The sequence below is a fragment of the Erpetoichthys calabaricus genome, chromosome 9 (assembly GCF_900747795.2).
Source record: "Erpetoichthys calabaricus chromosome 9, fErpCal1.3, whole genome shotgun sequence".
In the NCBI taxonomy this organism is placed as follows: Eukaryota; Metazoa; Chordata; class Cladistia; order Polypteriformes; family Polypteridae; genus Erpetoichthys; species Erpetoichthys calabaricus.
In genome coordinates this window covers 163,358,561-163,376,979 of record NC_041402.2, presented here as the reverse complement: position 1 = coordinate 163,376,979, position 18,419 = coordinate 163,358,561, and the positions used below count along the sequence as shown (strand labels likewise).

Genomic DNA, 18,419 nt, shown 5'->3' with positions numbered 1-18,419 from the left:
GATGTACATTTTTAGTGCCTGAACTCAATAAAGGAGAATTCAGCCATCCAACCATCCCTTCTCTTTTAAAGGTCACTCACTCCAGATCTAGGGTTGTGAGGTCAGGAGTCCACATGAGCAGCATGAGACACAAACCTGGAACTGAACTGGAATACACCCCAGTTTATTACAGAGTATTTACACTCACATACTTACAGTGGAAAAATCTAGAGCTACCAGTTATCTACATGGGTGGCAAAGTAAAGGAAGGAAGGAAACAAAGACAAGCCTTGCAGACATGAGGAGAGTGTGAAAATTTCACACAGGGGTGTTTAGGCTGAGATTTGAACCCAGTGTCCAGAACTTCAACTAACTAGCTAAACACGCAACAAAGCTATGGCTTCCTGTAAAATACATACTTGCAGTATTAGTTTATGCTTTTTACACTTCTAGAAAAGACATTATATGACTTAAAATGTGTCCTTTATGATAATGTGGTCTTGATGGCTATGTCAAGAAGCCTTCATTTATTAACGGATTGATTACACAGTCAAACAAATATGCATTTAAAAAGAAATAATTTTTCTAAACAAACCATTTTTTTCACATTTGGGAAAACACTGGCCTCCTTGTTTAATTGTAACAAGGGATGGTTGTTAACTTTTGGTTTAATGCAGACTGTGTTATTCTTAGCAAGACGTTTGGGACGGGGGTGGGGTTAGGGAGTATGGTGGGACAAGTGCCCTGTGAAGTTTATTTAAACAATGGTTTTCCTCATTTTAGACATTACATCTGACCCTAAATGGACTCTTGTGTAAAAAAACACAGCAAAGAGACACTTTGAGTATAATACCTCACTTCAAGTTTTGACATATTTCAAACATATTCAGGCACACTTTATAAGACTTTTTTGACATTTAAATTGGTCTAATAAAATATTTTTACTGCAGGAAAACCAGTTGTGAGATTTGTATGTAGTTTTTTTCTGTTATCAGGTTAAGGAAAAGCACAGTAGTGGGCACTACACCCCTAAAGTCCTGAGTTTAAATCCAAGGATGTCTATTTGTGGGATTCCTCCAGCTAGTTCAGTTGTGTCTTGCATCCCACAAATGTGCGAGTTACCGTGATTGGCAACTGTGAACCAGCCCTCTATGGCAGTGTGTGTGTGTGTGTGTGTGTGTGTGTGTGTGTGTGTGTGTGTGTGTGAGCCAGGGTGTGCCCTGCCCTGCCTAGTACTCGGTGCCAGCACAGCTCAGAGCTTTACTGTATTGAGTTCAGAAAATGAGTGAATGACTTACCGGGATTATAAATGCAAAAAGGTTTTTTGCATGAGTTAAAAGATTTTAATATATTTTTAAAAGAATATTTTTGACTAAGTTCAATTAATTTCTTAATTGTAGCTTAAGGTACAAAATTACTGTGTTTAAAAATAGACAGCATACAGTTTCAGAAAAATATATAGTAAAGGCACAATCTGTTGTTAGCTGAAGTTTCACTTTGACACTATAATGATACTTTAAATAATACTGTGGAGATTGCTCCACACACAGAAACATTGCAGTGTATGTATAATGACAACAAATTGACCCAATGCAGTTGTCCACATTAATGAAGCTCCATGGCTTCTCTTTAAGGTGGGCATTGTGGCATAGCACCATAAGGCACCAACCTTTAAACCATGAAATTGCATAACCTTTGGATAAAAACTTCAGAAAAAGTAGCGTGTCGTCCACAGGCACAAGTTGTCCTATATGTCCATCATAACACTGTTAAAAATAAAAGGGCCACAGCTGTTCTTTGGGCCAATGCCACAGCAGTACCATTTTGTATTCCTAAAAGAACCATCCATATAATGTTTCCAGAAAGAACATTTACTTAGTTAGATCCATAACAAGCTCCATAAATACATGATAAAAAAAAGTGTGAAACATCAATAGTTTCCTGATTTTAAAAGGACTCTCACTGCACACAATAACAGACTATGCATTCAGATTTTCTTAATCTGTCAGTTTCCTGGCATCCTATACTGTGCAATAAAGATTTTTGTTTAATCCACAAATTAGGGACCTTTACAAAGCCCAAGGACCCAACTTCTTAAGGAAGAAACTGATCTCAGAATGAAATGGTTCTTTATCAAGCATTAGAACTATGCAGCCCAGTACAATGCTATTTTAGAACCAATATTTTAAAGAGTGATTTCCATAAAAAGAAACTTTGGTAAGTATAATTTTTAATGATCACACCCCCGAGATTAGAGTTATTTACATAAATAATGATTCCTATTGGCGGCACGGTGGCGCAGTGGGTAGCGCTGCTGCCTCGCAGTTGGGAGATCTGGGGACCTGGGTTCGATTCCCGGGTCCTCCCTGCGTGGAGTTTGCATGTTCTCCCCGTGTCTGCGTGGGTTTCCTCCGGGCGCTCCGGTTTCCTCCCACATTCCAAAGACATGCAGGTTAGGTGGATTGGCGATTCTAAATTGGCCCTAGTGTGTGCTTGGTGTGTGGGTGTGTTTGTGTGTGTCCTGCGGTGGGTTGGCACCCTGCCCAGGATTGTTTCCTGCCTTGTGCCCTGTGTTGGCTGGGATTGGCTCCAGCAGACCCCCGTGACCCTGTGTTCGGATTCAGCGGGTTGGAAAATGGATGGATGGATGGATGGATGATTCATATTGCATACGCATCTTTTAATATAACATTTTCAATCCCAAATCCATTTAATCCAATTGAAGATTACAAAGAGCCGAGCCTATCCTGACTGCATTGGGCACAGCACCATAAAACAGCCATGGCAGAGCCCTCTCGTGTACACAGACCCAAACTGACACGCACACAGCGATGTATGCCGCAGGTAATTAACCTAACAGGCACGTCACTGAGAGTGTGGGAGGAAAAGCCGGGAGACCGTGAGGAAAATGCACATGGGGAGAACCGGCAAACTCCATAGAGACAGCTACCGGGCACGGGATAGGCAGGACACTAGTCAGTGAGGCGACAGCGCCACCCACATGTAGCTTCTAGAAATAAAATGTGCACCGGTAGAAGAGCTTACCGTAGAAAGACGCGAATTGCGGTCAATGAAGAAATGTAAATAGATTTAAGATAAATCAGACATTTGATTTCAGCGTCAAAAAAACAAAACTAAATAAACAAAATGCAATCGAACATTAGAAGGTTTAAGCGTTTTGACCCAGGAAGAATCAATTGATCTTGAATGTGAATGCATTATTTCATTAAATGAATAAGTGAATACCTTATGTATTCTTTTCCTACTCAAGCACTTTCAAAAGGGATTGCACAGAAGTACACACTGTTACCTCCCAGCAGAGGTCCAGCCTGCTTCATTGCCATATGGAGTTTGTGTTTTCTCTGAGTGTCTACGCGGGTGCTCCGGCTTCCCGTTGACCCTGCATTTGGCTAATTGGCAGCCGTAAAATGTTGCAGAGTGTTTGCATGAATGGTACCTTTGTGAAGGACCTTATCACCGTCCAGGTGGGATTCTTGTCTTGCACCTAATGTTTTCAGGAACGTCTCTGACTCTCTTCCATCATAAAAATGGATTGGGTCCATTCTTAAAAAATAAAAGTGCCAAAGTGGTTCGATGCTATACGGAGGGAACTATATGGTTCCCAAAATTAACCTTCCATATGAAGGGCCCAGAAAAAAAAAACCGTTACTTATTTGGAACCGTCATTCCATATACCCATGAATAAATGAAAACAGGTTAGTGAAATACCAATGGGTTCCTGATTTTAAAGGGACTTTGGGCGAGGTTCAAGTTTTCTTGATCAATTAGTACCCTGCTTGTTTATCCTTCCCTTCTTTAAAGATTTCTTTTATGCTAACATATTAAGAATTTTTTTAAAGCTCAAAGTATCAGTTTCACGTGCAAAGAACCCTTTTCGGAATGAAATGCTTCTTTGTCAAGCAACGGAACCGCACAACCCAGTAAAGTGCCATTAAAGAGCTATTGTTTTTAAGAGTGCAGGCAAAGTAAATGGACCAGTAGAATAGGTACATTTTACATCACTATGACCATTTTCGGGCGCTGTTAGTCCTTATTTAGTTTGGATCAAAACAACCCTTCAATGATTTAGAAACACTTAAAGATATGGCACTAATTTCGTAGTTTTTTTTTTTTATTTTCTTTTTAAACCGAATATTTGCGTCCGCGGGTGTGTTAATCCACGGAATGTCAAAAGTTAATGTCGCTAAAATGAAATGAACAAACTTCACTAAATCATGCAATGTTGAATATATTACTCGAACAACTAATGAAAGAGAGCTGAATTCTAGTAATTGTTTTTTAAAAATACAATTTATATGGATGTACCTATATGAATAATAAGAAGTCATCTGTAAAAATCATTTCCTCTTCCTAACCCACTCTGTCACCCCCCTCTCCACAGCACACGTATCACCACCACTGTTTTTACTTCAGACGTTGAATGTCTTTTGACTGATTTGAGAATGTTAACATATGCTAGAAAGATTTTGTGCATTTTAGATTATTCGGAATCCTACTTGACACTTTGCCACCAAAGCACAACTTAGCAGACCGTAAGAGTGCCCTTAGTCCAACCGATGTGCCACCATCCTCCGCTATGTCCCGTGTATTTGTAATGCTCACTTTTACTTGCAAGTCACAAACATTTCCTGGGCGCGCTGCCACCACAGTTGCGCAGCATCTTGAATTCAGCGCAAGTCTACGAGCTACACGCAACGCTTTTATTTATCGGTAAACAAAGCACATGATGGAACACATGTATTTACACAGATCCGAGACAACAGTTTCAGTTAACGCTTTTAAAAAGACTAAAGATCATATCATTTAACTGGTGCTTCTAAACTGAAAACTCATGCAGGTTCGCGAGTCCTTTATCCCCGCGTATTCTTTCGCATTGAACGTGCCTGCGGTAGAAAGGAAAAGGAAACTTAAAAAAAGAGGAAAAAATAAGGAAATCGGGTTACCGCTTTGGGTTTGGGGAATTGGGAAGTAACCACTGAAATATGTATAGCGCTTTAGAGACGCGGAAACAGAAAGGAGAATGTAAAAACAGACTGGAAAAAGACAGAGAGACAGCGCTCTCAATACTGCATACAGGACGCACCCCCAAACCAGAAAAAAAAGTATAGACAGCGTTACCTTAATCGTTCCGTCCATTTTGGGTAAATTCCTGCGGGCCCAAGGAATATCCCACACATGACACGCTACTGAATTATTTGTATTGCCTCCGATATGTGGCGAAGAGAAAGAGACAGTTAACCGGATGATTCTTTTTTTTCTAAATTTGGGAAGTGAAGTCACTGCTTCTGAGAAGGAAACTATGCGTGTGTCACTGTAGCCCTGCCTTCCAAAACTAAAAGCAGGATATTTGTCCCAAATAGATAAGAGGGAGAAACAATGGAACCCTTTTCCTCTACTAAGCCTTTTGGCTACTGTAGTTAAGAAAAATGAATAGTTGATTCACACTCACACACGATTATAAATAAAACTAGCTCTTTTATTCGAAATATTCCTTTCCAAAATATTTACACAACCACCTCATCACATCACCATAAATCTACTCGCTAAAACTGTTATTTCTAAAATTAACAAAACAAACCCCGAAGTTCATCGGCGTAGCTTCCTTTAGTTCTATTTTGTATCGTTTTTGTAATTCTAGTCTTCTTTCTGCTCTTCGCCGAGAATAATATGTAACAGTAAAGTCAGGACCTTTTGAAAATCCATCTGCAGCTCATTAATTTTTAATAAGCCATAAATCATTGCAGGAAAACAAAAGCATTACCTACATTCTGGAGTACATCACCATTAACATCTACAAAGTGGAGCACCAAGAGAATCCCAGCAGATCGCGACGTCTGCGTCACTTTTACCTGCCTTGAAAATGAAGTCTACAGGTTGTGTAGTCGTCACTGTGTAATATAACGGGCTATTCAGCTCCGATGTCTACAATTCCGACAAGCTAGCCTTTCAAAACTAAATATCTGCATACCATTTCACACAGGAAAAAAAATCTTTAAAAGCAAATTTAAAATGTAATAGTTTACCTTTTTTAAGGCAGGTATTGCCACTCTTAAAGCTAGGACCCTCCCCTTCGAATCCAAGTTTTGGTAAATCTTATATTAGAAAGCCAAATTTCTCAGCAAACACTTCATAAAAAAGACGGTCTCCTTTTTAAAGTTATATCTTGAAACTGAACTAAAATGAAGGTTATAGTAAAGCTGTAAAGTCTCAAGTGGAGAAACCTCTCTATCCCTCTACTCTGTCTTTCTCTCTCTCACTTTCTTTCACAGATGGCAGACATGGAGCCAAAAATGAACGTGAGCAAATCTGTACAGGACTCAGCCAAGGGAGGCTGACAGGGGGGTCGTGCTGTCTGCTCCAAACCTGGGGGTCTGAACACATACACCCCCCCCCCCCCACACACTCCACTGCCACCTCTCTCGACACACACACACACTCTCACTCACACAAACTGCACCACCCTTGAGGCTTCCACATCTGGATCCTGCTAGGGGTCATGGCGCCTTTTGCCTGGGGCCACTTCAGTGCAGACCAATTAAGCTGGACCCCCTTTAGTTAACTCTTTGGTTTCTTGAAATTGTCATTTTTTTCATGAATACATATTTTGTTAAGTAAAGTATGAGGAAAAGAAATCATAAAACATATCACTTTTTTCTTCTAAAATAACCAATCATCAGAAGAAACACACAATCACACAGATTAAATTCAATCCATCCATCCATCTTCCTAACCCGCTTATTCAGGGCAGGGTTGTAGGACATCTGGAGCCTATCCCAGCAATCATAGGACAGAAGGCAGGAACAACACTTGGACAGGGTGCCAGCCCATCTCAGGGCAAATACAAACACCCACATACACAGCTAGGGCCAATTTAGCAACTCAAATTCACCTCTCCTGCTTGTCTTTGGACTGGGAGTGGAACCGAAGCACCCAGAGACCATGCAAAACGTTATATACACTTAATTAACTTTATCTATTAATTTACTTGTATATCATAGCAGTTAGAAATATTCCTCTCATCAAAGGAATGATATAGCTCAAATGTCACATCAGGTTACCATACAGTTCTTCAAAACATAATTACACTGGTAATGTTATTTACAGGCCTTTTGTTGTTTACTGCAAAGATCACTTTGCTATTACTTTTTATATTATAAACTAATTACCATACAGTTCTTCAAAACATAATTACACTGGTAATGTTATTTACAGGCTTTCTGTTGTTTACTGCAAAGATCACTTTGCTATTACTTTTTATATTATAAACTAACCCCGTAAGGAATTTGATGGCTTAGGTGGAGACACAACGCTTGATGATGCAGTTGGACTGGGGCCACTGATATCCTGGTCATTCTTAATCTTGGCTACTTTGAGGTGGGGGGATATCAAGCAGACTGTAAAGCCAAGAAATTTGTAACCAAGTATACTGGCTCATACACTACTGCATTAACAGATTACGAATGTCAAAGCAAAGCAGTAATAGCAAGATATGACTTTGTCAAGCAAAATTCTTATTTAGCCAAATAAAAGCACACGATGAAGTCAGTGAAAAATACAAGGTTTGGAATGTGTAATTCATAAAATGAAAGCACAGAGCAGACCTGAGAGTAACCCAGAGGATTATAACTGTAACAAAACATTTTTGAAATGGCAGTAAACAAATGAAAGTTGGTTTATTATAAGGGACCACAAAACATCTGTGTTAAGGATGCATTCTGACAGCCAACAGTTAATTCATGCAATAAACTGAGAAGCCTAACCAGGCTTTTTAGACTATAAGTTTAAAATATGGCAGGTACCAAAAAGCAAGGCTTCTACATTAGCCCTATTTTTATTAACAAAACTGTAAAATATTAATTAAATGCATGCTGGCATGCTTTCAAAATACATTGTACAAGATAGGCAACTAGCAGTTTATGATAATTAACAAGAAATGACAAAACTCGTAAATACAGGAATATTCTCGTTTTTATTCTTGTGAGTGAATTAAAAACTAAGTACACACCACACACCCACCCACACACACACACACGCACGCACACACACCCACACACACATATATACTGTATATATTACTGTATATATAGTTAAATGGTTGCAGTTTTACATTTGTAATTATTTTCTCAATTGCAAAAAAATATGTAATACATACTGATATTAAAATAATGTTATGGCAGGCTGCAGTAAGGTGAAAAGGGTATCCTGAATGATAATGATGATGATGATGAAGAAGAAGGAAGCAGTTATTTCAAATGATACGGTTCAGGAGTTTTTATTACAGTTTTACTTGCCTATAAATAGTTGACATCTAGCTTTATGTATTCACATCACACCGCAACTGCACTGTTTTTTTAAGCCAACTATGAGTTGCACAATTTTAAAATATGTCCCCTTCAGATATTAAAACAAAAACCGATAAGAAGAGGTTTTGCATTGCTCAAGAAGTCTAGGTATTTAGAAATGTGGTGTCGTGACAAAGGTTTTTTCATCTAACCACAGATAACGTCCGTTTGATAAGGATCGGTACTTTTTCAGGCTCTATCTACATTTGGCTATAGCGTTCTACTAAGTCCCTAGTCTCACAGGGCAGAAAAAAAGAAGAAGAAGAAGAAGAAGAAAAAAAAAAAAAGCCAGAGCACAAACAGTGCAAGCTGAAAACTCAGACAGCAGCACACAGGCTCAAACTGTCTGGCCCCTTCCTTGAGGCCGTAATTAATTTGAGATTTATTTTTATTGGAGAACCCAAGTCTCGCCTGACCTTACCAAAACAAGACTGCAGCTAGACCATGGATTCGCTTGAATGAAGCAGAATATTTCTGTAAAACGTTTCTTGAGGCGTGCCTGCTTTCCATTCCCTCCTTTTATATCATTTTACATTTTTGAGTAAATGAGCACACACAGCATTTTTTAATCAACTCTCCATATTACTAAGCAACCGGTTCCTCGCATACTTATAACGTTATTGCATTAGGACAAGTTATCATAATAAATATAAACGGTATTTCCAAGTCATCAATTCTTTCTTTCTTTCTTTCTTTCTTTCTTTCTTTCTTTCTTTCTTTCTTTCTTTCTTTCTTTCAACACACGATTTTTGTCAACGTTATCAATTTGATTATTTCAGCTTCAAAAATGAGGGTAAAAAACGAAACACATTTTTTGGCAACATTATGTATTTTGGCCTATATTACTTTAACTGCTAAAACAAGTAAATACTGTAATATTTATTTGTTTATTGGACAATTTTCCAACCATCACATGAAATACCCAAGAACTGCTCTCCTATGCCGTTAATCAGAAATTTTGTTAGTACTCCAAAACAAGTGCAAAGAAAAAAAAAGGAAAAACAAACAAAAAAACACCTGCTTTAATACAAAGAAAGAAACCTAAATCATTATATTTCCTCTTTCTGAATAAATTAAATACCTAAAAAAACAAAACGAAACAAAAACATTAACGACGAGGATGCGTTCATCTGAAGTCCGCGCCCCAAATAATTTTATAAAGTAAGAAGTGGCCAAGCATTTTTAAGTCAGGAATGCGCTCATAGAGTTTTCGTTATTTTAAAGAACATTAAAAATGAAAAGACGTCAGCAATGAAATATTACACAGCGGCTGTATAGTGACACGGAAAAGTTACCATTTCTTTCTCTGCAGGAGATTACTTGTGATGTATTAAAATGATTTCCAATTAATCCAGTAATGTATACTTGTTAGTTTTATTCGATCATTTATTCATTAACAAAAAGGAGTACTGTATACAACTGGACAAAACTCCCACGATCAAAGCATTTATAAAAAGGAGCAAAACAAGTCTGCCTGGAGGTAATCAAAATGAACGTAAACTGTATCTGACAAACATATTGATAAAACTTTTCATTTATTTTATTTAAGAGAGGGAGAGATTTTTTTTTTTCTCTTCCACGCCGGCCTTGATTCGTAGACATCGGTTTTAACATAACCTTCAGGTGTTTATGGAATTTTATAACATCTTGAAGGTAAGATTATGTTTAAATGAGAAAAGGACCTTATAATCTTTTAATAAAAAAGTAAAATCCAGATCCCAGTCCCGCGCTTGTATTAATATGTTAGATTTTTAAGGTTATATTTTTCTTTGCAGTGTTATAATATTTCACTACGCATCCCAGGAATGGTCTCGTCTTTTCTAATTTTAGCAGATGCAGTACTCTTTAACCGTTCTAAAACGATCGTTTGGACATAAAGAGCAGGACCAGTTATTTTCAGTCTAGCGTGATGACACCGTTTCAATCACAAGCTTGTAATATTACACAAAACTCAGAGGCTATAAACTCTTAGGACAAACCAACCGTTAATTAATGGCTTGGCTACTACAGTGCTTTTTTTTTTGCTATGTAAATTAACAGAAGAAACTCGCCCTGGTTGCATGTGATTTGATGTACAGACTGTTTTAAAACGTGTAAGCCAGATGTCCGCCTCTTGGTTTGTTTACATTCTTTGGGACTGCGGTGAAAAAAAAAGTATGATGTCAAATATAATAGTGCGCTTAAGTAAACGAGAGGTTGCCTAACGTTACGCGATATGACGCACACTTTGTGGTAAATAGCTTTACTTACAGAAGATGAGCATACTTTGGTGAAGGTTTTTGTTTAAAGGTAGTACAAACATACCGGGACCGCTTAACGGTATATTACTAACCGCTGAGCCTGGATTGACGTGAAAAAAAGAACGAAAGTATAAACATACTCGTTTTGAATCAACCATCTTTCAGTCAATTTAATAATCTGTTACATAGTTCCTTTTAGAGTAGCAATTACTACTGGCGTGCACTACAGATGAAGAGAAGTCAGCGCCCTGTAAATACACAGAACACCACCCAGAGGAAACGAAATGAAAAAACACATGCAAGGAGACAGGTAATCTGGAACGGCGACCACCAGAAAATTGATCCTTAAACGTTTGTAGACAGCTTGGTCAGTTTCTGGAGGCTTCAGGAAACAGATGAGTCTTTATTTACATAAATAATGTGACTAAAGACCCCAGAAGAGGAACGGGGTGAATCTTATACCATATAATTACCAAACGGTGCCAATTTCTTGGTTCGTTTATAATTACGATGAACCGATTTTTTAAATCTTTCGAACGTTGCTATATGGGGTCCCTCATACAACCCCCCTACCAGAATACCCCAAATAAAGCTGAGATGCTTCATTGGAAAGAGAAGCTGGGAACCAATAAATGGCATGAATGAATTATTTGGAAAACATTATTTGTCTGTATCTCGGTTCTGCTTCCCCCTCGTTCCCATCACCAATTAAAGTATCCACTATTTTACTAAACACCAGTAGCGTCCGTTTTAAATGCACGAATATGAAATTGCTACTGCATCTACTAAATAAATATAAACACTAACGCTACTTCTGTTTATAATGAACAGTATAAACTGTAGTATTATACACTTTTTAAAACAATGATTCTATAATGGCGATTAACTATAGGTTGTCTGGTTCCTCATAGAACCATTGTTTGACAAAGAACTCCAAAGGGTCCTGTCGATTCTTTGGGCTATTAAAAGGCTCCAAATATGTGAATTAAATAGAAATCTTTAATTTATAACAGACTGCAAGGTATACGGATTAAGAAAACCTGAACTTAGCCTGAGTTATTATGGGCAGTAGGTGTCCTTTTAAAATCAGGAACCCATAGGTGTTGCAAATCGGTTATAATCTATTCATGGAACTTGTTACGGATGTAAAGACAAAATGGTTCTTTGTGGAACCTTCATATGGATGGTTCTTCCGGGAACCAAATACGGTTCCCCTATGGTATTACCCTAAAGAACCGCTTTGTCATCTTCTTTTTAAGAGTATCATCTATATTTTGAAGAACGTCTTCACATAGCAATTATTTAGTAAGAACATGCAGTTATGTAACCTGAACTCATCATCAACATCATGATCATGATCATCATCATCATGACCACTACCAATCTTACTCGTTTGGATGAATACTAATAGTTACAACTTTGCCCTGGAAAATAGCTGTCCAACATTGTTACTCCAAATTTGCTTCAACAACACTAAGCTGCTCTAGAACATCTGCATTACAAAGCAACTGATAGCAATAATTTCATTTGCGAACATTGTGGAAGGAAAGCTTCATAAATTGTGTTTCAACACTCATTTCATCTCATCATTTAAAAGTTCTTCTCCTGGAGTGATACTGTTAACGGCTATTAAGATAGTACTACATTTTACCACTTCAAATAATGAAATATAATGCATATTACTAATTGCATCTATTTGTTTCAATGATGGTTGCTTCGTATTACTTAACCAAAAAACAATAGACTGCTTTGTGCAGTTACTGTAACCACATTCTATACGTAAGAACTATGTGAATTTAGATTTACCTTAGATTCCAAAAGTAAATTGTAGACTTTCTGTGTCATTTTATAAATTTAGAATGTTTAATAAAAAATGTTGCTGTTGAAACTGACCACAAACAGCCTCAACACCTAATAATACATTTTTAATCAAGGTCCACAAGGTCAAACACACTAATTTGTTGAACACAGTATACCAATGAAGCGTTTAAATTCACACATTTAGCATGTATTGATCAGTACCCATCTTAACGTGTGGCTTGAAAATTTTTGGCACCTCTTACTTTTAACCCGTTAATTATGCTTATGGCGAGATCTCTTTAAATGATATCGTATTTGTTTCTGTTTAAGCCAATTAACGCAAGTACAGATTTTAAACCAATTAAGTTCCTTTTCCAGAGAAAACGCACAAGATAATGCGTTAACCAAGTGCGCAATGTCAATCCATCCCATAATTTACAAATAGGAAGACAGACTGTGAAACAATCATGTAGCCCGGTACTACAAAGAAGACAAAAGTGACTTAAGGCCTGTTCTTCTTCAATGACATTACCTGGTTATAGGGACGTTCTTGTCTTACCTTGACGTAAGACGACGTGTCGGGAACAGTCTGGAACATTTTCATTAGAAAAGAGGCCAGAAAAGATCACGCACAGTTCAAGGTGTAGGTCCTGAAAAACAGATTCATAAAATAAAATACACTGTAGATCACAAATTATTATAAAAAGTCTTTCAACTGAAAACAGCAGTGTTGTAAATTATATTTAAATTACGGAGTCTTAGCAAATTACTTTTATTCTTAAAAACAAATTCGCATTTAAATTAATGGAAATGCAGTTATTATTTCAGTTATAATAATCCTTACAAATTGTTAGGACCTCAAGAAACACGTTACAGCCCCGCGCGGCTCTTTATTAACAATTCAAGTTGCGTGACATTCTGGATTTTGAACTTGACTTTGACAGGTGCACCACAGGCATGGTGGCTCAAGAACATACGTAAGAAAAACATGCTGAAGACATTAGTTGTTGGTGCTGCCCTAAATTATAAATTAATTTATAAAGTGTGTGATGCTATCTTCTGGCTTCTCCGTGCAAAAGAAGAAGCGATAACTGTTTGAAATTTCCTGCTGGTCAATGGGGTAAGGACACTATAGCTTAAAACCGCTTTATTCAGAAAACGTTTCCTCGTGTAATACTTTGGGGTGAATTAAATAAGTTGACAGTTAAGAATTCTATGAAAGTAGCTGGGAGACAGTGAGAATGTATAATTATTATATTGTCTAAAATTTAAGTAAAACCTGGCACGTTTTTCGAAAATAAAGTTGCCAGAGTGGTTCTTCAGAGCGATGCTGTAGGGGAGCCATTTTTGGTTCCCAAAGTCCGATCCACATGAAAGTTCCAGAAAGAACCTTTATTTATTTAGAAACTTGAAAGGCTCTGTACAGTAAATAACCATGAATAGATGGTAACAGATGTGTGAAATACCAATGGCTCATGGTTTTAAAAGGACTCTCGCTGCATACCATAACACGGGCTAACTTCAGGTTTTTTTAATTTGTTAGTGTCTTGCTAGGTAGCTTACCATACATTAAAGATTTTTTCCCACATTTTAAAAAGTTTTTCAAAGTACAAAGAACCAACTTCATATGCAAAGAACCCATCCCAGAATTAAATGGTTATTGGTCAAGCAATAGCTCTATGAGGAATCCAACAAAAGAACCGCAAAATGTCATTAAAGAAACAGGATTGTACACTGTACATTGCCACACGTGTGAAACATTCATTGTGCAAGTACTAACATTATGTTGTTGTTTTCTTTTTTATTATTATTATTTTGATTGAGTAAAACTAGTCTCGACCGTATTATGTAACGTTATTTCACCTGATATATTTCCCAGTTTTTCGGAATTCACTTTATATTTTGTCAAATTAACGAACTTTACATGTTTAGTTTTCTCCGACCATTTGTTTCTACGCGAATAATAAAATGATCCAGTTGATAAAAAAAGACAAAAACAAAAAAACTTTTAAACAAAGAGGCAGCCTTAACTGGTAATCACCGACTCCTGAGGGAGCTTGAAATGGCGTTCTTTGGGTGAAAAATTCTCTGCTTTCATACCGCTAGCATCACTGTAACCGTTGCTGTCAAGGTGTTAACCATGGTGTAACCTTTCTTTCTTTCTTTCTTTCTTTCTTTCTTTCTTTCTTTCTTTCTTTCTTTCTTTCTTTCTTTCTTTCTTTCTTTCTTTCTTTCTTTCAAAGCAACGAGTCACTGGCGTTTTTTTATTGACACTTTTTCAATAGAATATGTTAGCCAAATTTCCCAAATGTAAATCAAGGGTGGCACAATTGTAAGCCGTAAACTGGGAATGAAACTAGATTTCCAAGCGCGGTAATCGCTAACTATGTGAAGTTTAAGCGACTTCCTCGTGTCCACATGACCAGTTCCATCTCATTTCCCACACACCTTGGGCTGATTGGCCCCAGGTAAGTATGCTACAAATGAAGGCAAGCTGTCTGGCGTTAAGTACTATTAATGCTTTGTTAACGTTAATATCAGGTTATTTTTTAGTTCAGTAGGCAAGATACCAGTATGCGGAAGACCTTGAAGCATCATTCTGTTTAAGAAGAGAGCTTGGCTGTACAATCGAGGATGATATGATTAAATGAAAAAACATAGGCTCGCTATCATCACCCATTCACTGCAACGTTTATCTATCACTTATGTTCAACATAAATAAATAAATACTAGACAGATAGATAGAATTATATATTTAGTATATTGTATGTCGTATTATATAATTAGTGTATAGTGTATTATACAGATCACCTTCCTGGTGCAATATGCCCTACAGAAAGAATGTAAAATTCACAAACTTATGGATTTCGCCTTAGAGTCATTTTTCCCAGGTCTTCTACGCTCTACATTCTCCGCCTCTCTGCTCACATGCATGGTCTCACAATCCCACTTTTCTAATTTCAGAAAACCCCTGCACATATTGAAACAGTTTTCTTCTTAATAAGTGCAGCGTATAACGTTTGGGGTGAAAGGGCAGACCAAGGATTGTATGTCTTTAGCCTCTGCTACAAGATGCAATTACCAAGCTGACTTACAAACATTGTATTTAACATTCCTTACAGTCAAAGATATTTAATATGAAATATATATATATATATATATATATATATATATATATATATATATATATATATATATATGTGTGTGTGTGTGTGTGTGTGTATGTGTGTGAAAATATTACTTGCATCTTGATATTTAAAAATCCAAAAGACGAATAATATTGTATTTGAAACGAACAATTTGAAATTGAGCATATTTTTAGCCATATTGCAACTGAATCATTTCATATTTTATATATTTTACTACTGTATACGTATTTTATGTGACCCGTAAAAAAACAATATTACGTAATTTCATTCTATTTTCTACAGAAAACATTCGGACAAAAATAAAATAAAACTATTCAAATATGACAAAGGTAACAGTCATTGGACAGTGAATTACATAACGTCTTATGAGACAGAACATTAAGTTCTGATATCCACACGACCAATACACACCAAGTCTGGACAGCGGTTCCTTACTCGATGTTGTAACCTAACCTTTAAATGGATTGTGTTTCTTCCGCCACAGTCACGCACGTGACTGACCTGGGGCGACTGCATACTGGTTTTCACGAACCGGTAGAGGATGAAGAGAAAAGGGGAGGGGCAGGTGTAAGGGCGGTAAGGCGGTGGGGGATGTCAAATTAGAAACACATGGGATCGAGTAACAATTTTCGAATATACTAACACATATATAAGCAGAAGGCAGAGTCAAGTTTGAAACATGAATTCAAGCTTCACAGCTAGCACGTTTTAAATGCACTTCTACTGTAAGTATTATATTAGGATAAAAATATTATTACTTAATATGTCAGAAAATTAACTTTTAAACAAGAAAAAGTTATTTACTGAAATAACAAAAAAAAAAAGAAAAGAAAAATCAGTGGTGATTCTACTACATATACAATTTTTATAGGGTGCGTCTGTAAAAGTCTTGGAATTTCACCCCGCAGCGTACCTCAACTTTATGCTTGACATTATTCAGTAGAAATACAGACACAACCGTTAAAATATTGCAGACTGTCAAATCTGTTAATGTATAACCATGGGGATAATGAACATCTGCTTAAAAAAATTAAACAAGGTATTCACTTTGCCAAGTCAACAGGTAATGTTCAAAAGTAAAGATTGCGATTCATTCTTCTAGATACTCGCGCATAATTATCTATGCCAACATTCGTCAATGCGACAATTGAACCCATCGATTTATTGAACCTGCCGAATACAATTTTAAAGTTGCGGGGCCATTCTTTGCAACCACAAGAATGAGGCAGAAAGCAATAGGTTGAAGGGTATCTGAACACCAAGAAGAGTAACTTTCAGATAGCATTTTCAGCTAAAGTTTGGGTATCACTTCGTAATCCTGAAAAGATAGAATAAAATGGGTAAAGTATGCTTTAGGTTAATTACAAGATGCATTTAATAGAGTGGAGGGGGGCGAAGTAGATTTTAACGGGCAATGCCTCTCGGGGAACTGACAGGAGACGGAACTTAAACACTGAGATACAGTGTGATGCAGTGTCTATTTTTTTTACCAAATATGATTGATATCTATTTTAATTTATAGTTTGCCATATTTATTCTCATTGACCAGAAAGCTGTTATTGCAAAAAATTGTTTTGAGTATGATAAACTAATGTTCATACCGTTTCTGGTATATTAAAAAATATTATCATTTTCCTCCGAATTTAAGATAAGCTACACAGTAACACTCTAAAAATTAATTATTATTTTTCGCCGAAGAAATTAAGAAAAACAGAGATGCTTTCCTTTAGAAACACAGAATAAACTTCTGTATCAGCAGATTATTTAAAATAAAATCAGCTCGAACGAATCACATCTTTAAGGTAAATTGGGTCTTGTAATACGTACAGTTCTCATCAATCATGAATACGATTTAAAATATAATAGAAATCGTTTGCAGTATCATAATTATACACGTAAATATGCGCTCTGTTTTTCGTATGAAGGCGCTATATGATTTCTATGAACTTACACCCAGCTAGCGCATACCACGAGCGTGTCTTCTTACAATCTCCCTGTATTTTTCACATCGAATCTCCAAACAATAAAGGTTATATTACTGCAGATAGTTGCCGAGGTGTTAATTGGTGATTCTATACTTGATCCTTCAGTTGTAGACGGCCTCTTCTGCCAGTGATTCCCTGTGGTCGTACAGTATTGTAACAGGACTTCCCAGTGATGTCCACAGAGCCATGCCAGTGATAACTCAACAAATACAAGATGAACAAAACTACAAGGCTCTCGTTACGTTCAGTAATTTTTCCTGCTGTTTCTGCTAGACTAGTAACAATTTAAATATGGTCCAGACATTCGAGAAATGATCGTTAAAAAAAATCTGCAGAGAAGGGGTGTTACTCACCTTTTAAGGCTGGAGAGTTAGGCGAAGGGGGTCGTACTAATTTGCCCAGTTTCCGGAATTAAACTACCGGTAACAATAAAAAGTGGTCTTTATCTTGATTTTCTGAACATTGATTTTGACGCTTTCTCGCCTTTTCTCGATTTTGATGTAAAAAATGCAAGACAAGAGCGGAGTGTACATCAGTAGGAATGGCTCCCCGATGCCGAAGCTGAACCACTAAAAAGGTAGCGACGATCCTCCACCCACTCCTTCATACCACCCATTCTCCTGTCTTCTAGGAGGGAGTCGGAGTCCCGCAAGTCAAGTGATCCGTGAAACAAAAGGAAATTTAGAATAAATGGGAACAGAACCGTAAAAAAAGGAAAACCAGCTCCACGCGCCCCTCCCCGTTTTTATAGCAAATAACTGACCGAGGTTCCCTTTTAATATCTGCACTTCCCACCCATGTCCAAAAGCTGGAAAACTTAAGATTTGTGGAAGTCTTTTACACTACAAAGGTAATGCCCGGTAAAACACCTGCTCTTTAATGGTATATGTATTTTTTTTCGAA

At 37.1% G+C, this 18,419-nt stretch overlaps 1 protein-coding gene across 4 annotated transcripts in view; it reads right to left on the bottom strand.

Annotated features, from left to right (window-relative positions):
* The window catches only part of fli1 (Fli-1 proto-oncogene, ETS transcription factor), a 79,826-nt gene extending 61,660 nt beyond the window's left edge, over window positions 1-18,166 (bottom strand). Inside the window, exons 1-2 of one of the 4 annotated variants that reach the window (XM_028810349.2) lie at window positions 17,870-18,166; window positions 12,915-13,032 (exon numbers count right to left, since the gene is read on the bottom strand). In XM_028810349.2, the coding sequence (XP_028666182.1) occupies window positions 12,915-12,986 (72 nt within the window). In that variant the 5' untranslated portion in view covers window positions 12,987-13,032; window positions 17,870-18,166. Of the gene's footprint in view, window positions 1-5,118; window positions 5,285-6,023; window positions 6,145-12,914; window positions 13,033-17,869 lie in introns of those variants that run through there. The other 3 variants (XM_051932337.1, XM_051932339.1, XM_051932338.1) reach the window with 3 other exon arrangements.
* Between the last annotated feature and the right edge of the window lie 253 nt (window positions 18,167-18,419).